Here is a 22,493-nt window from a genome sequence, read left to right on the forward strand (position 1 = left end):
TTCATATCTTCCTGAAACATCCAGTTTTATTCAAAGATATCCTTGCGAGCAGATGATTTTTAACTAAATCAAATGTGAATATATCATGGTTAATAACGTTGCTCTGAATTTTAAGGATAAAGCAGTAGACTTTAAGATTGAGTTGACTTATTTCTGCCTGTAGTTCTCTAGGCTCCTGAATACTCAGATTAGGTGGCTGAAAAGTCTGAGAAGCACTGCCTTGGTATGTCACTGTCTCAAGAAGCTTCAGAAGAAAATAAGAGCAGGATGGTGTTGGTGGTGTTCACATTGGCCTTTCCAGACTCTAGCACAGTGCTTGGCCCATAAGTGGGGAGAGGAAGTGGTGGCCAGTATATTTAGCTTGAATAACGCAAAGTAATGTTGGAAAATATAAGTGAATGGAACACAGGAGTGCTTTTGGTTGGATGTATGTAATTACTCAAAATATCTTTGTTTTTGCTAGAACCTTAATGAGATGTGTAGATAGGCCTTAGCTAATAAATTATTTAGACCCAAAATTAGAAAGAGGCTTAGAAGTTGAAAGGAAAAAGTGGCTAGAAATTCAGATAGTGTTAGGCTGGATCTAGTAAAAAAAAAAGATCTTAAATAACTAAACATCCTTATTTATCACTCATCTTAAGACTTCTTTGAAAGTGAACTTAAAAACATTTCCATGGCTTTTATAAATGTCCAAAAATTGATCTATATATTTAACGTTTGATCAAATTTGTTCAGATTTACAATAATCATAGCTAATGAAAGAGGGGGGTGGAAATGGATCCCATTCACTAAGTAGTTTTATTTTAAAGGGAGAGAATCTGGAAAATATAAATGCTAATGTTGAAGGTGATGGACAGAAAAATGTAATTTAGTAGTCAAATAATGTTATCTTTTAATGGAATGATAGATCTGAACCCCACTGCAAAGGAACGGGTTAAAATGCTTGATATTATTACAATTGACAGTAGTAGAAAAATAAGATTATTTAAAAAACAAATGAAAGACTTCCACTTCTGGGAAAATTGAGTAGATATATTTTTCCCTATTCCTTTTGCTAAATACACCTAAAAACCCTGGATGTTACATGTGAAACAAACATAAGAAGACTCTGAAAGGTAGAGAGAGAAAGATTGAGATTGAGTGGCTAGGGAGCTTGAGACCCAAGGAACAGCATAATTGTTAGTTCTTTTTTTTTCTTTCTTGAGACAGAGTCTCGCTCTGTTGCCCAGGCTGGAGTGCGGTGGCGTGATCTCGGCTCACTGCAGCCTTCGCCTCCCAGGATCAAATGAGTAGCTGGGATTATAGGCATGTGTCACCACTGCCAGCTAATTTTTGTGTTTTTCATAGAGACGGGGTTTCACCATGTTGGCCAGGCTGGTCTCGAACTCCTGGCCTCAAGTGATCCACCAATCTTGACCTCCCAAAATGCTGTGTGTTACTGCGCCCAGCCAACTTGGTGGTTAGTTCTATGGGCTTAGTTTTTTTCCCCCCAATAAGACCCTGTCAGGAACCTGGGCTCTGTTTTGCCTCATATATCCCAGACTTGGAGCTAAAGAAGCTAGCAAGCTGGAAACCCTACTAGGCACAAACAAAAAAAAGCCTCAACAGAAGGTGCTGTCTAGCCAAAGGGGCAGGAAAAGAACATCTCAGCAAGACAAAAGCTGTTAGACTGTACTTTCTCCTACTGCAGTCAAACACCACAGAAGAAACTGTGGCCCCACCCTACCATGCCAGTCAAAGACCATGCCAGGAGCCTAGACTTCTACCCTTCCCAGGTTGTAGTGAGGCATCTCAGCCTCCTTGCTAAGTGGTGTCAAAGTTGGAGTAGGGAGCCAAGACTTTTATCCTAGCCAGGCAGTAATGAGGCCTCTCCCATGTAAGTAGAGAACAAATGGAGAGCCTCGACTTTCACCCCATCCAGCCATAAGAGGCAACCCTTCCTTTCACACTGGGGTGGTATCAAAGGAGGCCCAGTAGAGAGTCAAGGCTTTACCATCATGTAGTGGCAAGGCTCCCTTCATGGTGTCAACACCATGTGACCATGTGGGGGAACAGTAATGAGACAATCCTACCCCTTCTACCCAGGGAGGCATCAGTGGAGTCCTAGTGGGGAGCTGGAACTCCCAACCCTGCTAAGAAGCAATGAGGAAACCCCTCCCCACTTACATGTTAATGGAGGCTGAGTGGGAAACCCGAACTACCCCCACCTGACAGTAACGAGACAGCACCCCCCCGCCACCCACTTTCTCTGCTAGAGTGGTCTTAGAAGAAGAGAGCTAAAACAGAAGGATTAAATAAGATCCAGAATGTCATGACATCATACCTAAAATATCCAGGTTTCAGTTGAATGTAATGCATCATGCCAAGAACCAGGAAAATCTCAACTGAAAGGAGAAAAGACAGTGACAGAGATTTTAGAATTATCTGACAAAGATTGTAAAGCAGTCATCATAGCATCGCTTCAGTGAACAATTATAAACACATTTGAAACGAATGAAAAAATAGAAATCTCAATGAAGAAAGAGGTCTCCTCAATGCAGATTTGAAAAAATTTACCTCTCTTGCATGGTACTGGTACCAAAACAGAGATATAGATCAATGGAACAGAACAGAGCCGTCAGAAATAATGCCACATATCTACAAGTATCTGATCTCTGACAAAGCTGACAAAAACAAGAAATGGGGAAAGGATTCCCTATTTAATAAATGGTGCTGGGAAAACTGGCTAGCCATATGTAGAAAGCTGAAACTGGATCCCTTCCTTACACCTTATACAAAAATCAATTCAAGATGGATTAAAGACTTAAATGTTAGACCTAAAACCATAAAAACCCTAGAAGAAAACCTAGGCATTACCATTCAGGACATAGGCATGGGCAAGGACTTCATGTCTAAAACACCAAAAGCAATGGCAACAAAAGCCAAAATTGACAAATGGGATCTAATTAAACTAAAGAGCTTCTGCACAGCAAAGGAAACTACCATCAGAATGAACAGGCAACCTACAAAATGGGAGAACATTTTCGCAACCTACTCATCTGACAAAGGGCTAATATCCACAATCTACAATGAACTCCAACAAATTTACAAGAAAAAAACAAACAACCCCATCAAAAAGTGGGCAAAGGACATGAACAGACACTTCTCAAAAGAAGACATTTATGCAGCCAAAAAACACATGAAAAAATGCTCACCATCACTGGCCATCAGAGAAATGCAAATCAAAACCACAATGAGATACCATCTCACACCAGTTAGAATGGCAATCATTAAAAAGTCAGGAAACAACAGGTGCTGGAGAGGATGTGGAGAAATAGGAACACTTTTACACTGTTGGTGGGACTGTAAACTAGTTCAACCCTTGTGGAAGTCAGTGTGGCGATTCCTCAGGGATCTAGAACTAGAAATTCCATTCGACCCAGCCATCCCATTACTGGGTATATACCCAAAGGACTATAAATCATGCTGCTATAAAGACACATGCACACGTATGTTTATTGCCGCATTATTCACAATAGCAAAGACTTGGAACCAACCCAAATGTCCGACAATGATAGACTGGATTAAGAAAATGTGGCACATATACACCATGGAATACTATGCAGCCATAAAAAATGATGAGTTCACGTCCTTTGTAGGGACATGGATGAAACTGGAAATCATCATTCTCAGTAAACTATCGCAAGAACAAAAAACCAAACACCGCATATTCTCACTCATAGGTGGGAATTGAAGAATGAGAACACATGGACACAGGAAGGGGAACATCACACTTCGGGGACTGTTGTGGGGTGGGGGGAGGGGGGAGGGATAGCATTGGGAGATATACCTAATGCTAGATGACAAGTTGGTGGGTGCAGCGCACCAGCATGGCACATGTATACATATGTAACTTACCTGCACATTGCGCACATGTACCATAAAACCTAAAGTATAATAATGATAATAATAATAATAATAAAAGAAAAAAAAAAAAAGAAAAAATTTACCTCTCTTTCAAATAACAACAAATAAAAAACTAAACAGTTTTCTTTTTTGCTTTTCTCTTCATTCTTACCACCCTAAAGAAGTTGTCTTTAACATCTGTTTGCTTCTCCGTTTCTTTATCTGATGTATCTGCAAGATTTTACCTCCTACATGTCTTTGGAATCCATCCATGAAGGCACCATGTGCCTTATTCTAAGTTACAGTCAGTGCAGTGGCCTCCTAATTGTTCTTCCCACTTGTACTCTGGCCTCATTCCAAATACACCTTCACACTCCTGCCAGAGCAGTCTTTTCAAAGCTCTTATTTTACCACAGCACTCTCAACCCCCTACCCACTTTTAAAAATGTTTAATGGATTTCCGTTGTTCTTAGGTTAAGGACCCAGATTCTTAAAATGGTTTTCAAAGCCTTATGCAATCTGGCTCCATCCTCATCCTCCTCTGTTTTCTTACACTTTGCCACACTGATTTAGATCCCCAAACCACTGTGATCCTTTCTGCCACAATTAATTTGCATGTGCTAGTCTATCTTTCTGAAATATTTTTCCCACCTCATTATTTAGTTAGCTTCTACTCATTCTTCAAATCGCAGCTTAAGGGTTACTTTGTCAGGAAAATCTCTCCTCATCCCTAATTTCCTGGCAGGTTCTTTTGCTATACCATTTTGTAGAGTTATCTTCTATGTCTGTGTTTCCCACTTGAGATGCGTGACAGCACTGATTGTGTTTTTGCTCAGTGCTATATCCCCAGCTGCTACCTGACACATATAGACACACCAATAGATATTTGTTAAATGAATGAGTAAATCTCTCTCCTTACCTTCTTTGTCCAACTTTTTAAGAGTAGTCAATACTTTTTTGCTTTCTTTTTGTCCCCATTGTTACTGCCATAATCTTTTGCTCTTTAATTCTGGACCATTGTAATTATATAATCAAACTTCTGCTTTAGTGTTTTCCCACCCTTTTTTTGTTTCTTCACAAAGTCTGAGCGTGTCATTACTCTGCTCAAAAGCCTTTCCCTGAGACCTGAAACCATAAAAATTCTAGAAGATAACATTGAAAAAACCCTTCTAGACATCGGCTTAGGCAAAGACTTCATGACCCTGAATGCAAAAGCAAACACAAGAAAAACAAAGATAAATAGATGGGACTTAATTAAAAAAGCTTCCGCACAGCAAAAGGAATAATCAGTAGAGTAAACAGACAACCCAGAGAGTGGGAGAAAAGCTTCACAATCTATACATCCAACAAAGGACTAATATCCAGAAGCTACAAGGAACTCAAACAAATCAGTGAGAAAAACAAGCAATCCCATCAAAAAGTGGGCTAAGGACATGAATAGACAATTCTCCAAAGAAGATATACAAATGGCCAACAAACATGAAAAAATGCTCAACATCATTAATTATGAGGGAAATGCAAATAAAAACCGCAGTGCGAAACCACCTTCCTCCTGCAAGAATGGCCATAATCAAAAAATCAAAAGTAATGTTGATGTGGATGTGGTGAAAAGGGAACACTTTTACACTGCTGGTGGGAATGTAAGCTAGTACAACCACTATGGAAAACAGTGTGGAGATTCCATAAAGAACTAAAAGTAGATCTATCATTTAATCCAGCAGTCCCATTCCTGTATCTATGAGGAATAGAAGTCATTATACAAAAAAGATAACTTGCGCATGCGTGTTTATAGCAGCACAATTTGCAATTGCAAAAATATGGAACCAGCCCAAATGCCCATCAACTGATGAGTGAATAAAGAAATTGTGGTATATATATATATATATACTGCTCAGCAATAAAAAGGAATGAAATAACACCATTCACAGCAACCTGGATTGAATGGGAGACCATTATTCTAAGTGAAATAACTCAGGAATGGAAAACCAAACATCCTATGTTCTCACTTGTAAGTGGGAGCTAAGCTATGAAGATGCAAAGGCATGAGAATGATACAGTGGACTTGGGGACTCGGAGGAAAGGGTGGGAGGGGGGTGAGGGATAAAAGGCTACACGTTGGGTGCAGTGTACACTGTTTGGGTGATGGATGCACCAAAATCTCAGAAATCACCACTAAATAACTTTTTCATGTAACCACACACAACCTGTTCCCTAAAAACCTATTGAAATAATTTTTTTAAAGCCTTTCCGCTTGGTCAAAAAAGAAAAGTTCTCCTTAGCACACCAAGCTTTTCCAGACTGACCACTAGGCTACTCAGGGATACCTTATGCCCAGCAACACTGAATTTACTTGAGTCCATTGGCTGTATATATTTTTTCACATTGGTTTTTTTCTTTGCCTGCGTCTTTGAATTTTGGAGTTCTAAGGACTCGATGGTCTTTTTACTGTGAGCCATGAACTAATTGAATGAATTAATTCTGCCAAGCAAATGGACATTATTTCTCCCAGGCTTTTTTTAAAGGGAGTAAAATCAATCCCTTTAAGAAAGACTGACTGCTATGCTACTGGTACTCACATATGCCAAATATCAGACATACCAAGTATCAACAATATTTTTTAGTATAATTATTAGATATAAATTACTGTATCTCACTTTCAAAATTAACAACTAGTGTTTCAAATTATGTTCATCTCAGCTGGGTATCACATGTATACATTGCTGATTTCTCACTTGATGAACATTAAGTTTTTTGTTTCTGAAACTTAGTAGTAAATTTTATCCAGGTATAAAATGTAGGATTTTAATTTTTATAAATTTTTCTTATTTTGTGAGGCACCAAAGACCTGTCTTATCTCTCCGTTTATTTTATCCCAGTCATTCCTGCTCTATTCCATTATATAATATGTTACTTCTCTGTTTCATCAGGTAAACCTGGGATTTAAGGGTGTAATTAAGACATTTCTGATAGGAAGGTTGCTTGATAAAGGTTAGTCATGACCTTGCAGGGTCGTATTTCTTGGAGAAGTCACCAAATCTGATTCTGGCTTTCAGCTTTCTATGTCCAGAAACTTAATCATGTTTATCAGATTCAGGAAGACTAATTACCTAGAGTTTACAATGTAATGAAATTTAAGCCAGACTAGCACTTTATTTATTTAGAATGAGAATTATAAATGTGGCCAAGACTGTATAGTCATTTCCTCTGATTTTTTTTTTTTAACCCTATAAGGAATTCTTTTTTTTTTTTTTTTTTTTTGAGATGGAGTCTTGCTCTGTCACCCACGCTGGAGTGCAATGGCGTGATCTTGGCGTACTGCAACCTCTGCTTCCCGGGTTCAAGCGATTCTCCTGCCTCAGCTTCCGTGTAGCTGGGATTACAGGCATGCGCCACCACGCCTGGCTAATTTTTGTATTTTTAGTAGAGATGGGGTTTCTCCTGTAATCCCAGCACTTTGGGAAGCTGAGGCGGGTGGATCACCTGGGGTCAGGAGTTTGAGGCCAGCCTATAAGGAATTCTATACGAAAAGCCAAATTATAATCAGAACGTTTTTTAATTGATCCATGGACACAGACTAGAAATGTAACAGTATTAAGATTTGGAAGAAAAGTCTAGCCTGTGAAAACCAGTTTAGATGTGGAACTTCAAAATAAAAATATATGATTATATTTATTATTGTGTTTGGTACTATATTTTGAATTTATGTCATCGCTGAAAGTGACTTTTAAAGTGGCAGCTTTAATTAGGTACTTGTCCCTAGAATTAACTGCATCTCTTGCCCTATGTCAGTTACCTTTATATGTCTGATTTGGTTAGTAACTCTCCAAATTAACTAAACTTGTTCACTTTATACAAATTTGATCAGAATATTGATTGTTCTTCAATGTTATAGGATTATTTTAGTTTCTCTTTAAATCAGCTTAAATAACTCTGTAGAGTTGGCCAGTATTCATCAACATCCTGGTTGATAATGGCATGATGGTGACTGATTTGTGCCCAGCTACCACACCCAGGGAGCTGCTCTCTGGCAACCATTCTCTCTTTCTTCCCTTCCTCTTTTCCTCTCTCTCCTAGATAAGCTACCATAGGGAAACTTTCAGTAGGCACTGTGACCCCATGACATACTGTTTTGGATCTAACATTTTGCCCTCTTTATGTTTTCTTTCTGTTATTAATCTCAGTGTGGCATAGCCATGGTGGTATAACTAACTCTCAGATTGATTCCAGACTTCAAAATTACATAATTTGGAAAAAAACTGGCCGGAATAGGGAGACAGGGATGGGCTGAAGGAAGTGAAATTGGTTCCAAGAGTGATACCCCTTTAGGAATAACTAGAAGTATCAGGAATAATTCATTGTAACATTTGATTTGCATTTGTGATATTTATGCATGTAAAATACGAGCAAAGCAAATTGGACTAAATTAAATTCTGGTAATTTTATGTTAGTCTTGGTTCATCTATAGCTATATAAATAATAATACTGTTTAAGTGTTTTCTCTATTTTATGTGGAGAGTTTCTCAGGTATTATTTTCCTAGTACTGAAATGTATCTTTTTTTTTTTTTTTTTTTTTTTAACACAGCTCTGAAAGATTGGTATTGCTGGCAGGTGGTAGCCTGGAGATCAGTGATGTTACTGAGGATGATGCTGGGACTTATTTTTGTATAGCTGATAATGGAAATGAGACAATTGAAGCTCAAGCAGAGTTTACAGTACAAGGTATGTAAATATTTACTGTATAATTTAAAAATCCTGTGTACTTTCTGGGTCTGCTAATTTTTAAGAAATATTAACATGGGCGAGGCAATACAGCAAAACAATTGAAAGCATAACTCCTAGACCAGACTGCTTGGGTTTAAATTCTAAATCTTATATTTCCTAGATATATGACTATAGGAAACTTATTTAATTTCTCTAACCTCATTTTCCTCGGCTGTAAAATGGAAATAATAAGAGTATTTTTACCTTATTGGGATTGTTTGAGAGTTAAAAGAGCTAATACTTATAAAACCCCTGGAATAGTGACTAGAATATTGTAAAAGCTCAATGTTAGTTATTGTTGTTATTATTTGTAGTGGTGGTGTTGGTGGTGATGACAGGAAGGGTATGATCTGGGGCATCTGGAAGATTCACTTTTCTTCTCTCAGGATGTTTTCTGATGAAGACGTCTCTGTTCTGTGACCCCGAATTATGTCTCTCCTCTGTGTTGGTGTCCTTTTCTTTTGGGTGAACAGATCATCCAGGAAGGAGTACACTGTGCCTCTCAATATAACTTGGTTTGATGATTTAGTGTTTATTTTCCTCTCTTCATACTTCTGATAATCACTGCAAGGGTAGTTGTTCTTCTTACTCTTCCCTTTTCCCCTTATAGGTTCTTTGATTCAGACGTCAGAAAATAAAGATGGCATGTATACATAGTCTTGTTTTTATCCCCATTTCCTGTGCCATTCCTCCATATGGAAATGTACCCTCAAGTGCTGGCTAGAGGTGACTAAAGTGACCAAAGGTCACTTTTCTACCTCTTCTTCCCACCCCCTCGAAACTCCCAGATTGGTAGCCTTCAACCTAGGAAGACTGCTCCCAGTGCTGTTTCTCCCTAAGAGTTAGGAGTGCTGTTTCACTCCTAGGAATGAAACTCTGACCGGGACTGTTGCCTGAGGAATGCCCCGCAAATTGGAGTAAATCATAGTGGTTCTGAGGTCCCTGGGGTTCTTTGCTCGGGGCCTCAGCCTCCTCTTTTCTTAAGTTCACCATTTAGATACAATTAAGACCTGGCCTTTAGTGCTTTCACAAACATATATATTACCAGAGTGGTTGGTACCCCTGATGCATGTTAGTTTATAGCCAAGCTGAACACCTGAATAATACAATTACTCTGAGATTGGCAACCAAGTGAATAATGTATGCTGTCTCATAGATAATTACTGGAAAAGACTGACCTAGAATTAAAAGTAACCATAAATATATTTAAGGAGATAAGGAAGATATTTGCAGTATGATGCAAAAACAAGAAAATATAAACACAGAACCAAATAGAAATATTAAGAATGAAAAATATACTAAAAATAAAGAATAAAGCAATCTGCATGATAGAGAAAGGTATCCCACTTTTAAATTTTGTTTTATTTTGTTTTTTGAGACAGGGTCTCCCTCTGTTGCCCAGCCTGGAGTGCAGTGGCGCAGTCTCTGCTCACTGCAGCCTCTCCCTCTGTCACCTAGGCTGGAGTGCAGTGACACAATCTCTACTCCCTGCAGCCTCGACCTCCTGGGTTCAAGCGATCGTCCTGCCTCAGCCCCACAAGTAGCTGAGACTACAGGCATGTGCCACCATGCCCAGTTAGTTTTTGTATTTTTGGTAGAGATGGGGTTTCACCATGTTGCCCAGGCTGGTCTCGAACTCCTGGGCTCAAGTGATCCACCCACCTCGGCCTCCCAAAGTGCTGGGATTACAGGCATGAGCCACTGTGCCTAGCCAGAGAAAGGTATAACATTGATGAGCAAACTCATGAATTGGAAGATTACATTGAGGAATTCTCTGAGAATGCAGCATTATATGATAAAGAAAGATAACACATGGAGTAAAATCTAAGAGATATGATAGGTATAGGTAGAAGGACTTCTATCTAGATAAATAGGTGTCTTAGAGGAGAGAAAGGAAGAGGGAAGTATTTGAAGAAATAATTAAGATAAATTTTTCAGAATTAGACTTGTAGAACACCTTAGACTAACAGGACTTATAGACTGTTAAATAGGTGAAAGAAGGAAAAACCCACCTTGAGGCCCATTTACAGTAACATACAATAATATATAATTATATATACAGTAACGTATAATATCAAAGACAAAAAAATTCTAAAAGCTTCCAGTGACAAAGAGCAGATCACCTACAAAAGAAAAAGAATTGGATTGTACCTAAGTGTTGATTTGAGAAATCTGGTATCAAGAGGACAATAGTGTAATCTTTTTAAGGTGTTAAAGGATGTTGAATACACACAATTTATATGTATCCAAAATGTGAGGCATAATAAAAATTATCACACGATCTCTGAAGGTTTGCTACACAAAGATACGTTGAAAACACTTTTGGAATAAATACGCAATAAAAGATATATCTGGGAAATACTGCAAGAGCCTTTTAAAACAAAGGGGGAGTTTTAAAACAGCTCCCAGATTCTTTGACTATCCTTCTATACAGTGGTGGGGTTTATGTCCCTTGCTCTTGAGTCTGGGCGGGCTTGGAGCTATTTGGATCAATAGAGTATGGCAGAAGTCATATGTGACTTCTGAGGCTTATAAAAAGCTGTGCATTGGTTGTCATACTTGGAGATAATTTTTTTAAAAAGAAAAAGCAGTGCAGATTTTTCCTGGCTCTCTTGATGCTAAGAATGTACAATGGAGAAAGCATAGTCTCTTCAGTAGATGGTCCTGGAAAAACTGGATAGCCACATGTGGGAGAATGAAATCAGACCCTTATCTCATATATGTAAATCACATATACACCATACACAAAAATCAACTCAAAATGGATTAAACACTTAAACATAAGACCTGAACTGTAAAACTACTAAAAGAAAAGAGGGGAAAAGCTTATTGACGCTGGTCTTGGCAAAGGTTTTCTGGAAATGACCCCAGAAAACACAAGCAACGAAAGCAAAAATAGATAAATTGGATTGCATTGAACTGAGACGCTCCTGCCAGTAATGGAAACAATCAACAGTGAAGAGACAACCTATGGAATGGGGGAAAATATTTGCAAACCAATGAAAACAGAAGAAGAAAATGATGACAAGAGCAAAAATTAATGAAATAAAAAAACAAACTTTCAAAACAGAGAATGTCAGCAAAGCCAAAAGTTGGTTCTTTGCAATGCCTAACAATATTGATAAATCCCTGGGAAGACATACATTACTTGACAGAGATCTTTATCTAGACCCGGGGTTGGCAGAGTACAGCTTGTGGGCTGAATCTTCCTGACTGCTTGTTTTTGTACAGCTTGTAAGCTAAAAATAGTTTATATATTTTTAAATAGTTGAAAAATATCAGAAGAATAATATTTTGTGATACATGAAAATTTTATGAGATTTCAAAATTTATTGTTCATGCAGTCTTACTGGCATACTGCCACAGTCATTCATTTATGTATTGCCTATGGCTGCTTTCATGCCACTACACAGGAGTTGAGTAGTTGTGACAGAGACCATATGGCTCACAAAGCCTAAAATATTTACTGTCTGGCTCTTTACAGAAAAAGTTTGCCAATCCCTGATGTAGGTTTTACAAAGAACTCCTACAGATCAGTAAGATAAACAAAGACAGAGAAACCAATAGAAAATGGGCAAAAGACTTGAACATCGACCTGGAAGAAGATGTCTAGCTAGCTATTAATATTTGAAAAAGTGGTTGTCATCATTAGTCTTCAGAGAAATGCAAATAAAAACCATAGTGGGATATCACTGTATTCCACTATAATGGCTAAAATTGCAAAGCTCAACAAATACCAGACATTGGTTAGGATGAAAACCACTGGGGACTCTAATGTACTGTTGACGTGAGTATACACTGACACAATCACTTTAAAATTCTGTTTGGCAGAATCTATTAAAAACCGTACACTGGCTAGGCGCAGTGGCTCATGCCTGTAATCCCAGCACTTTGAGAGGCTGAGGCAGGAGGATCACTTGAGGCCAGGATTTGAAGACCAGCCTGGGCAGCATAGTGAGACCCTATATGTACAAAAAACGAAAAAATTAGCTAGGCATGGTGGCACGCGCCTGTACTTCCAGCTACTCAGGAGACTGAAGCAGGAGGATTGCTTGAGCTAAGGAATTTGAGGTTACAGTGAACTACGATCGTGCCGCTGCATTCCAGTCTGGGTGACAAAGCAAGACCATCTCTAAAAAATAAAAACTTAAAAAAACTCTACACAGAAATACCCTATGATACAGTAGTTGTATTCCTAGGAGTATACTTACCAGAAATGTATAATTATATGCCCCCAAAACCATGCACAATAATGTTCTTACTGGGAATAATTCAAATGTCCATCAAAATACAAATGTAGAGTAGTCTTCCAGTCATACAATGGCAAATTATCAGCAATGAATATTGACAGATCACTGCTACATTCGACAATGTGGATAAATATCACAAACACCCTTGAAGAAGCCAGACACAAAAGAATACCTACTATATATGTAATTACATTGTTATATATAATTCCATTTGTGTAAAGTTCAAAAACAGACAAAACTAATCTATGGTTTTAGAAGTCAGAATAGTGATTACTTTTGGAGAAAAGCAGAATCATTACTGAATGTTACACAGCCCGGCTTCTGGTGTGTTTTATGTTCTGTTTCTTAATCTGGGTGGTAGTTACAAATCAAGCTGTATTGTTCATGTGTGCCACATGAGATCATCTCTTTTTTTACTGTTTACAGATTAGAACTCATAATGTGCAAAAACGTATTTGGAAAATTTTGTTTTGAGCCCTGTCCCATAACTGAAAGCATTTATTTTTCAGATAGGGAAAGCAGATTTTGAGAAATAGTTGGAGAGATATATATAAATACAGTCATACCTGTCTGACTTCTGTTATTTTTTTAAGAAGTTATAGCTATAGGAAATGCCATAGTGAGTGTTAATGTAGAAAAGGTTGTAAGTTCATTTTTCATCTGTTAAATGTTTCAGATTTATTGTCTTATCATTAACTCCTGGAGTTTCTACACATGCAGTGACGTGAATTAGCCCATCGTGTATTTCCTGTCATCTCAGATTGTTGATAACACTTAAAATGGGTCATGAGGGTTTTTTAAAACAGAAACTTTTCCTTTTTCTCTTAAAACAGTTACAACAGTCTGTGATACACATCTCCTCTCCCGTGCCACCAAAAAGAAATTTTTCCATTTGTATTTTTGTGGAACAAATGGATAAATTCTAAATTGGCTACCCCGTTGACATTGTAAATACCTATAACTAATCTACCACTTAAGTTTTAAACCTCGATGTCTTTCCTTAAGCCACAGCCTATGTCACTCTACTTCTTTGACTCTTTTGCTCTACTCTTATCCCTGGCCACATTAAGACATTGATCTCCCTTTTTCTCTCAGTCTTTATGATTTCACTTCCCTTTACTTCATGATCAGTTACAATATTCTGCTGTCATTCATTAGAACTCTTAGTTCTCTTGGCTTCAGGATAAAAAGCAAATTCCTTATGTCGTACATACAGAGTACATCCAGATCCTTCATAATTGGCGTTTTCAGCGTTAACTGGAGAGGCACCACAGAGGAGTGATTGAAAGCAATCTTGCCCCAGTGCGCCTGGAGTCCAGTCTCAGCTCTGTCACTTAGCTTTGTGAACTTGGCCAAGTTAATTAATTTACCTGTGTCTTTGTTTCTTTTATCAGTTGAATGGGTTGTTTTAAGGATTAAACTCTTTTTTTTTTTTTTTTAGAAGAGCCAGCATAAAGCACTTTTATTCTAATAATAAAATTGGAAACTCATATGTGATGTTGTGGGGAGAGGGGCAACAATTTCTGTCGCCAGTTCACTACACAGGACATCAAAAGAGTGACAAGAGGCTGAAGGAGGGAAAGCCAGGAAACGTTGAGATCAGCAGAGAGAGTCAAGTGGCAGAAAACAGGAGATGTTGAAGCTGCAATGACCAGCATCATTTGCTTAACATTCAAGGATTTGTCATGATAGCTGGGCTTTCATTGGGTGGTTAAGTCTACAAACAACACCTTTAATTTATACTTTCAATTAAAGTTCTTAAAATTAAGGAAGTGGTAGAGCTTGGAAAGTTATGAGATTACAAAATTTCTGAAAGTCCATTAGAAAAGCCACAGGATGGGGTGGAGGAAATAAGCCAGGCCACCAAGAAGGCTTCAGAGGTCCCTGCTGGCCCAGGGACAGATTCCTGTAGCATCCAACATCACAGCGAAAATGATCTGCTTTCAAAAGGCAGAGGATTTCAGGGGAGGGTAGAGTGGAACTGGTGGAGGCAAAGGCTCCCCATCCACACCTCAGTTTTTGGTAGGGCTTTTAATTTAACCCAAGGACATCTTTCAACTTTGAGAATAATTCAGCCCTCAAGAGTGCCTCAGATCTGCTATGGCTTTGCAGCACAGCAGCAAGAATGTTTAGTATACAATAGATTAAAATTTCATCCAAAAAAAATTTAAAATAAAGATTCTTATAACCCCCACCAACACTAAATCCTGTTCTAAAGTTAAACAGTCACTTGTTCTGTTAATACTTGACCATAGACTTACTTAGAAACTACATCGAAAAGACTGAAGCTGGATCATCACCCCAAACTGAAAATGAAATAAACTGAGTACCTTAAGGCTTATGGCATATAGTTTAAGTAAAATGAGAAGAAAGGGGAAGAGGAAATGGATGTGCCAGAAGCAAAGCTGAATGACAGAACACATTCAGTCAGGGTAGATGTTATACAGGTTGTAGTGGATCTACATATGGAAAAGCTCCATATGGATTCATGTGCATGTGTCTGGAGGCACCAGATCCTTCCGTGGCAGATGTAAGAACAGGAAGCCAAGGGAGGAGGCCATTCTTGCCATCCCAGTCTTAAAAGCTCCATGTTGAAGACAAGAGTGGCATGATGCCCTAGTGCCCAGTGGCACTGAGAGCATAGTCTAGAGATATACTCAGTTTGGCTCTGTGACCCACATTCATCTGGGCAACCCCTACCTCCCACTCCCGGGTCACCTCCTGCTTGCCTAGCACAAACTTAAATGGCTCATATCTGTCCTTTGAGGAATCAAATTTCTTTCCATCTTAAAGCATCCCGGCTTCCAGAAGGTATCCAGCTCCTGGGGAGATGATCTCCACCTTCGATCCCAGGGCATCGGCGGATGCCGGTGGGCAGGCAGTGTGGACTGAGAGGGACCTGTCAGTGGTTCCCAGGCTCTGCCTCATCCCTGCTGTCCATCATCTGCACACATGGGCACCCCCACATGCCCCGTCCTGCACTAGGAATAAAATTCTTAGCACTTTCTCCCTAAATCTGGAATGGAGATGGAGTCCTCTTTACCAAATTAGTTTTCTGAACATACTGTGCTGTTTGATAGCAATGTTCCCCTGTGTCCCCTTACTTCCAACTACAATTTCCTGATGGACCTTCAAGATTATTTACTTGACCCCTCTGTGAAGCTTTTCTTAACCACCCCCTCATAATTGGTTTCTTAAAATAGTTCTCTTTTTACCAGTAGTATTTCTTACTGATTTGTTTATATGTCCTCTTCAACTCCTACTAGACTGGAGTTCTTATCAACAGGAACTGGTCTTACTCATTTTTAAAAATCATAGTAGGTTATTAACGAATGGAATGAGTGAATGCAACTTTAAATGGAAATTGTTAAATGTGGCACCAGAATGATTTGATGTTTGTGGTTACTTTACTATTCATGTTTTCCTTTGCACTTTGTTTTTCATAGACTTCTAATGTAAAAGAAATGGGATTAAAAGAAAAATCTTCTGAAAGGTTATTCTGGAGGAAAATGAACCATTACCTATACTTATATGATTGAGGTCATAATTGCCACCTTCACATGCATACATGTTTACAAACAATTCATCAGTTTTATTCATTCCCATTTTTGACCTTTTGGTACCTTCCATAAGCCAACATAATATTAAAAAAAATAACTGAAGCCATTAAAGGTGAACTTTCCTCCACATGGCTGCCATCTCTGCTTTAAAAACTCTTACACATTTATTACTGTCATGATTCAAAGCTAAGTGCATTGACGTCTTTAATCCCAGCTCCATGAGATGCTCCACTACTTTGACTTGATACCAGTGTGTTATGCTGTTTCTCTTTTTATTTCTTTGCCCGTTCCTTTTGTTTTGCCTTCACGGGCATCTTTTCTTCCACTTGTTGATTAAACTATTAGTGTTCCGCCGAGTTCTGTTGTCAGCCTGCTACTCTTCACACTCTACCTGCTTCTGGTTTCAGGTATAATTTACATACAGTAATGCCCAGATTCCCAGACCAGACCCCTTGTCAAGCTTCAGACATTTGCAATTGGATGTCCCACAGGTACCTCAGAAATCACATGTCCAAAATTGAACTTAACATTCTTCTCTCAAAATATTTTTCTTCTTTGATTTTCTGTATCTTGTAGTGTCACTGCCTACCTTTTTACCTGTGCTAGAAACATGCAAATCATTCTTGATTATTTCAATCTTGTTAATTTCTTTCCACATTCAGTTCATTAGATTCTCTTTCTCCTTGCTTTCACTCCTTTGATTCAAGTCCAAGTCATCTCTTACCTATGTTACTGCAGTAGTATCCTAACTGATTTCTCTAGTTCTAACCTGGTCTCTCCTCAAATCCATTCTTCACAGAGTGGCAAAAGTGATTAAAATTCTTTCATTAAAAACTTGGAAAAATGATTGCAATGATATAAATGGTACTTACAAATTAATAAGAACAAGATTAATATCTGTTAAAAAAAGGGGGGGAGGTGGAAAACATAGTTTGCTTACAGAAATGAGATGAAAATGGCCAGTTGACCTGAAAAGAGTTCAACCCCACTAATTGTATAAGAAATACAGATTAAAGTAGCCTATTTTTGCCTACTGATTGAATTTTAAAATAATAACCTACTCTTGGCAAAATTATATGGGGATTCTCATACACTGCTGGTAGTGGTACAAATTGATGTAACCTTGGGGGGCAGTTTAGTAATTTTATCAAAAGCTTTAAAACTCACACATTCATTGACCAGCAGTTCCACATCTGATGATTTGTTTTGATGAAACAAGGATGTGTGCAAAGATTTATGCATGGAAGTATGCATGCAATGATGTATATTTAGTGGCAAAAATTATAAACCACTTAAATCCCAAAAATAGTATTAGAATACAATGCTTCCTACAAAAATCATGTTTTAGAAGTTTATTAAATGGCAAGAGAAAATACTTTGGGTATATTAAATGACAAAAAGTAAGATCCCAAAGCAACATGTGAGAAGTATGATTTGTGCCACAAAGTTACGTTGTAAATTGGATCAGATCTTTTGACTTTCTTATAAAAATTAGCCTCACACCAATTAGGAAGAAGCTTTATATATCTTCCTCTTGAGGCCTTCTCCCTGTAATTTTCAGAATACTGGATGTTTACTTATCTTGAAAGGATCATTTTTCTTCTAAGCTCCAAGCAGAGAGAGAACTGGATTCTGAGTCTAATGAGTGCATGATTGTCATTGCTTCTCAAGGTAACTTAATTTCAAGGGCAACCACTAGCTACTTAAAAACACCATGCAGTTCTTTTGCTTGTACTGTCACTTCTACCTAGAATGTTCCTCCTTCCACTCCCTTGCCTGGCTTTCCTCAGAAACCTCTGAAACTCTGACTCCTACCTATTTCTGTCCCTTGTACCCTTCTTCCATTAGCTGTGCATTAATTGTGCACATATATTTTAATACATTATCTGTCTTGTTTTACGTATCACATTTACATTTTCCTCCCAGTTTTTGTATCCAGTTTCTACCCTACTAGACTGAGTTCCTTGAGGACAGGACTGGATCTTGTCAATCTTTAGATCCTTAGCACCTAATGTAGTAGTGCCTGATACTGTGTATTTGACAACAACTGATTGCTTAAGAACATGTTCTCCGTACTTCTGGATAAGATGTCAGACAGTAAATTACAATCCATTCTTTTATAGTATGCTATCTGTATTCAGAATATTTCAGAATTTCACTTTATAAACTTTATATTTTTAAGGCATTACTATGTTAGAAAAGTCTTTACAATTGCTTTATAATCCTTTATTGGGGCCTGAATCATTTTGGATTGGTTTGCAATTCTTCTTAGATTTTTATTGCGTCAGTGGTCATGTTAGCTTTGAGGTAAATTCCACATTTTACAAGCTTGAAATAATTTCCTAATAGTTATGTAAATTTATTCTGAACCACAATAGCCTCATTTCCATGGTAACTAACCACCTTCAGAAGAGAACTTTCAGATATTCTAGAAAAGACCAGAAATATCCATGTGAAATAAAGTGAACTAATGATGTAAAGTTAGAACTCAGATTTATGTGGAATACAGATGCATGATATCTGACCCTGAAAATGTTGCAGATAGAAGAGCCATTCAAAGGCCTGAAGATTCTGCCTGCTTGCTGTTTGTGCATCAGGCAAAATGTAGCCTAAGAAAAACTCAGCTGTATTGTGATTTTTGTTACTAAAATGACCCCAATGAGGAAGCTTTGTGGGACAAATAAGCAAAATTCATGGTGCAGAAATGGATTTGTGGTGCCACTAAGAGGTTAACATTGTGCTTCACAGAAGGAATGTGGTCTCATGAAAGGATACATGGTTTTTGGAAGCATATCCCTGATTTCAAGCCTCTGGCAATGTGATCTTGGGCAAATTAATTTATTTACTTGAACCTCATTCTTCCTATTTGTAAAGTAGGGATAAGAGTCATTCTTTGTGATGGTGTTGTGAAGAAGATCCTTGATACGGTGCCTGGTACATTATAGGCATTCAGTAAATGTACCTCAGCTAATGTCCCCAGGGCTCAGAGAATCTTTCCTTTCTAAGACTTCTTCACTTGATTCTGTTGTCTTTGATTTCTTTTTTGCCTTCTAAAGGATTCTGTTTCCTTCTTAGATTATTTAAATTGACATCTCAGATAACTTTCTGTTTGCTTTTGTTCCATGCCACCAGCCATCCATCAGATGGCACCATGTTTTGTGGTCTTTGAGCCAAGCCAGTCACACCCCATTCCTCATGCCCAGTCTAGCTTCTTAGGCTTTCTCACCTAAGTCTGTGCTTGCTGGGCTCCTGCCTATCTAGGACAGCATGACAAAATACTAGTAAATATTCTTCATTCTTTATTTAAAGAGCATAACAATTGATAATACGAGGACAAAGTCATGTCCCTTCCAGCCCAGAAGTAAGTGAAAAGATTTGACTATCATTGTTGGCATTGCTCTGCTTCTTAGGTTATCTGTCTTGATCTCAGAATTTCAAGCATTCCTTAATAATTAGCCCACTCTGGGTCTCTTATTTATTAATTTTAACTATCTTTTCTTGAATATATATTCTTTTATTGTATATATTCAGCTTTATTTGTGGAATGTCTTTTTTTTTTTTTTTTTTTTTTTTTTGAGACAAAGTCTCACTGTGTCGCCCAGGCTGGAGTGCAGTTGCGCGATCTCGGCTCACTGCATCCTCCACCTCCTGGGTTCAAGTGATTCTCCTGCCTCAGCCTCCCGAGTAGCTGGGATTACAGGCACCCGCCATCATGCCCAGCTAATTTTTGTATTTTTGCTAGAGACAGATTTAACTATGTTGGCCAGGCTGTTCTCGAATTCCTGACCTCAAGTGATCCACCCACCCCGGCCTCCCAAAGTGCTGGGATTATAGGCATGAGATTATACTGCGCCCGGCAAATGTTTTTCATGTAGTATTTACTGCCTTATTTTTATTGAACCATATTTCGTCTGCCTTAAAGGGATATCATCAAATCTACCAGCTTTGGTTAAGAGAACCATGACAGGAAGAATCTTAGTAATTTTAATTATATTGTCAGTAAGCTTCTTGTATTAAATATATTGAATCTCTTAAACTTCATTTAAGAAATTCCCATTCTCCTCTTCAATTTTAGTTAGCTTTCCCTTCCTTCATTAAAGAGATGATAGAATTAGGAACAGCAGGAAAAGTGGAGCAGTTTTATAATTTTTTTAAATGCCCCCTTTCTTGCTAAAAATGAAACTAAAGAGCTCCAAAGTGGGCAGTGGAAAGATAATGTCCTAGTGAAAAGAATATCTAAAACAGGTTTCTTCATTTTGTATTTCTTCCCCCCTACCTATTTCTACCCCTAACTGTTAAGGGTGTATTGATGGCACTTTCATATAAACCCAGTTTACACACAGGAATGGGGTCTTACCCCATCAGGTCCCAACAGGAGCATTTTATATCAGGGCAGCACAGTTACCCTCAATTTATCTGAAAGTTACGTGCACTGAATGGTGATTTAAATTCTGAGAATAACTGACAAAAAGCTAAATGAATCTAAATTATTCTACTTTTTCCCAGTCCCTATTGTAATGATAACCAAGATTTCTTTGGTCTTTTTTGGCCAGAGAAATCTCTTAGGTTGAAATTATATCATTGGTTTTCAAAGTTTTTTTTTTTTTTTTTGGCCAGGGAACTCAAGCAAAATCATAATTGGAAGTGAGATATTTAAAATAGATAAACATGGAACTACTCAGATGGAAGCAGGGCAGGGTAGGAATAGTTGCCACACCCAGACCCTTCATTCCTTGTTTAGATTTTTTTCTTGTGATGATTTCAAATATAGAGTTTTGTCCAGGGGCCGTAGCTCATGCCTGTAATCTCAGCACTTTTCAAGGCCGAGGCGAGCGGATCACGAGGTCAAGAGATCAAGACCATCCTGGCCAACATAGTGCAACCCCGTCTCTACTAAAAATACAAAAATTAGCTGGGCATGGTGGCAGGTGCCTGTAGTCCCAGCTACTCGAGAGGCTGAGGCAGGAGAATCGCTTGAACCCTGGAGGTGGAGGTTGCAGTGAGCCAAGATTGCGCCATTGCATTCCAGCCTGGCGACAGAGTAAGACTCGGTCTAAAAAAAAAAAAAACAGGGTTTCAGCAACCATGTTAAAAGTAACAGCAAAGATACTTTTCAAACACTATTTATTCTGTAACTACTGCAAATAGGCAGAAGGCAGAATCCAGTATCACTGGAGATACAATGACATATAGGGCACATTCTCATCTTCAAGGATACAGTAGGTGATACAGAGAAGTAGTTAGACATTTCTATCCCAGGATGATAAAAACTATAAGATTGCGTGTCGACTATGTCTCTGAGACTTATTCTTGTCCAGGTGATTTCAGTGATTCTTGTGCAGAAAGTAGAAGGAAAAAAAAGATACAATATTTTTAACAGATAAATTTATTCTTTGAATTCTTAACATCACATTAGGAATTAGAAATGATAGTACATCTAAACATTTTTAAAATATTTAAGAAATTTTTAGATTACTACATAATATTTGTACATATTTATGGGATACATGTGATATTTTGATACATGCATTCAGTATTTAATGATAAAAATCAGGATATTTGGGATTTCTATCATCTCAAACATTGATCATTTCCTTTTGTTGGGAACATTTCAAATCTTCTAGTTATTTTGAAATATATAGTATGTTATTGTTAATTATAGTCACCTTATTGTTGCTATCAAACACAGAAACTTCTTTCTTCTATCAACTGTAGGTTTGTACCCATTTACCAACCTTCTTCATCCCCTCTCACCTTGATCTCTTGCCCAGGACACACACCCTTCATAGCTCCTGGAACCTGTGAAAGATCTAATTCAGTAATGATCACAGACCTAAATAGTTCGTAGTTTCAAAGCAGAATTTACATGGACTGAATTTGACTTGTGAACTTTGAAATCCTGAGAAATAGGTCAGATGGTTGTTCTGTGCCATTTTCAAAACCAAATCATTTCGCAAGATCCTGATGTCTGCCATCCTTTTTAAATCATGTTTTACATAGTATTTTTTTAAAAAAACTATTTTTCAGAAGACAGTG

The 22,493-nt window shown here is 38.0% G+C and overlaps 1 protein-coding gene across 13 annotated transcripts in view; it reads left to right on the forward strand.

The window, feature by feature from the left end:
* The window catches only part of NEO1 (neogenin 1), a 254,483-nt gene that overhangs the window by 77,889 nt on the left and 154,101 nt on the right, over positions 1-22,493 (forward strand). For all 13 annotated transcript variants that reach the window (XM_063652736.1, XM_054451559.2, XM_054451565.2 and 10 more), the window contains exon 5: positions 8,469-8,605. In XM_063652736.1, coding sequence (XP_063508806.1) covers positions 8,469-8,605 — 137 coding nt within the window. The remainder of the gene's footprint in view (positions 1-8,468; positions 8,606-22,493) is intronic.

The sequence above is a fragment of the Pongo pygmaeus genome, chromosome 16 (genome assembly GCF_028885625.2).
Source record: "Pongo pygmaeus isolate AG05252 chromosome 16, NHGRI_mPonPyg2-v2.0_pri, whole genome shotgun sequence".
Classification (NCBI taxonomy): domain Eukaryota; kingdom Metazoa; phylum Chordata; class Mammalia; order Primates; family Hominidae; genus Pongo; species Pongo pygmaeus.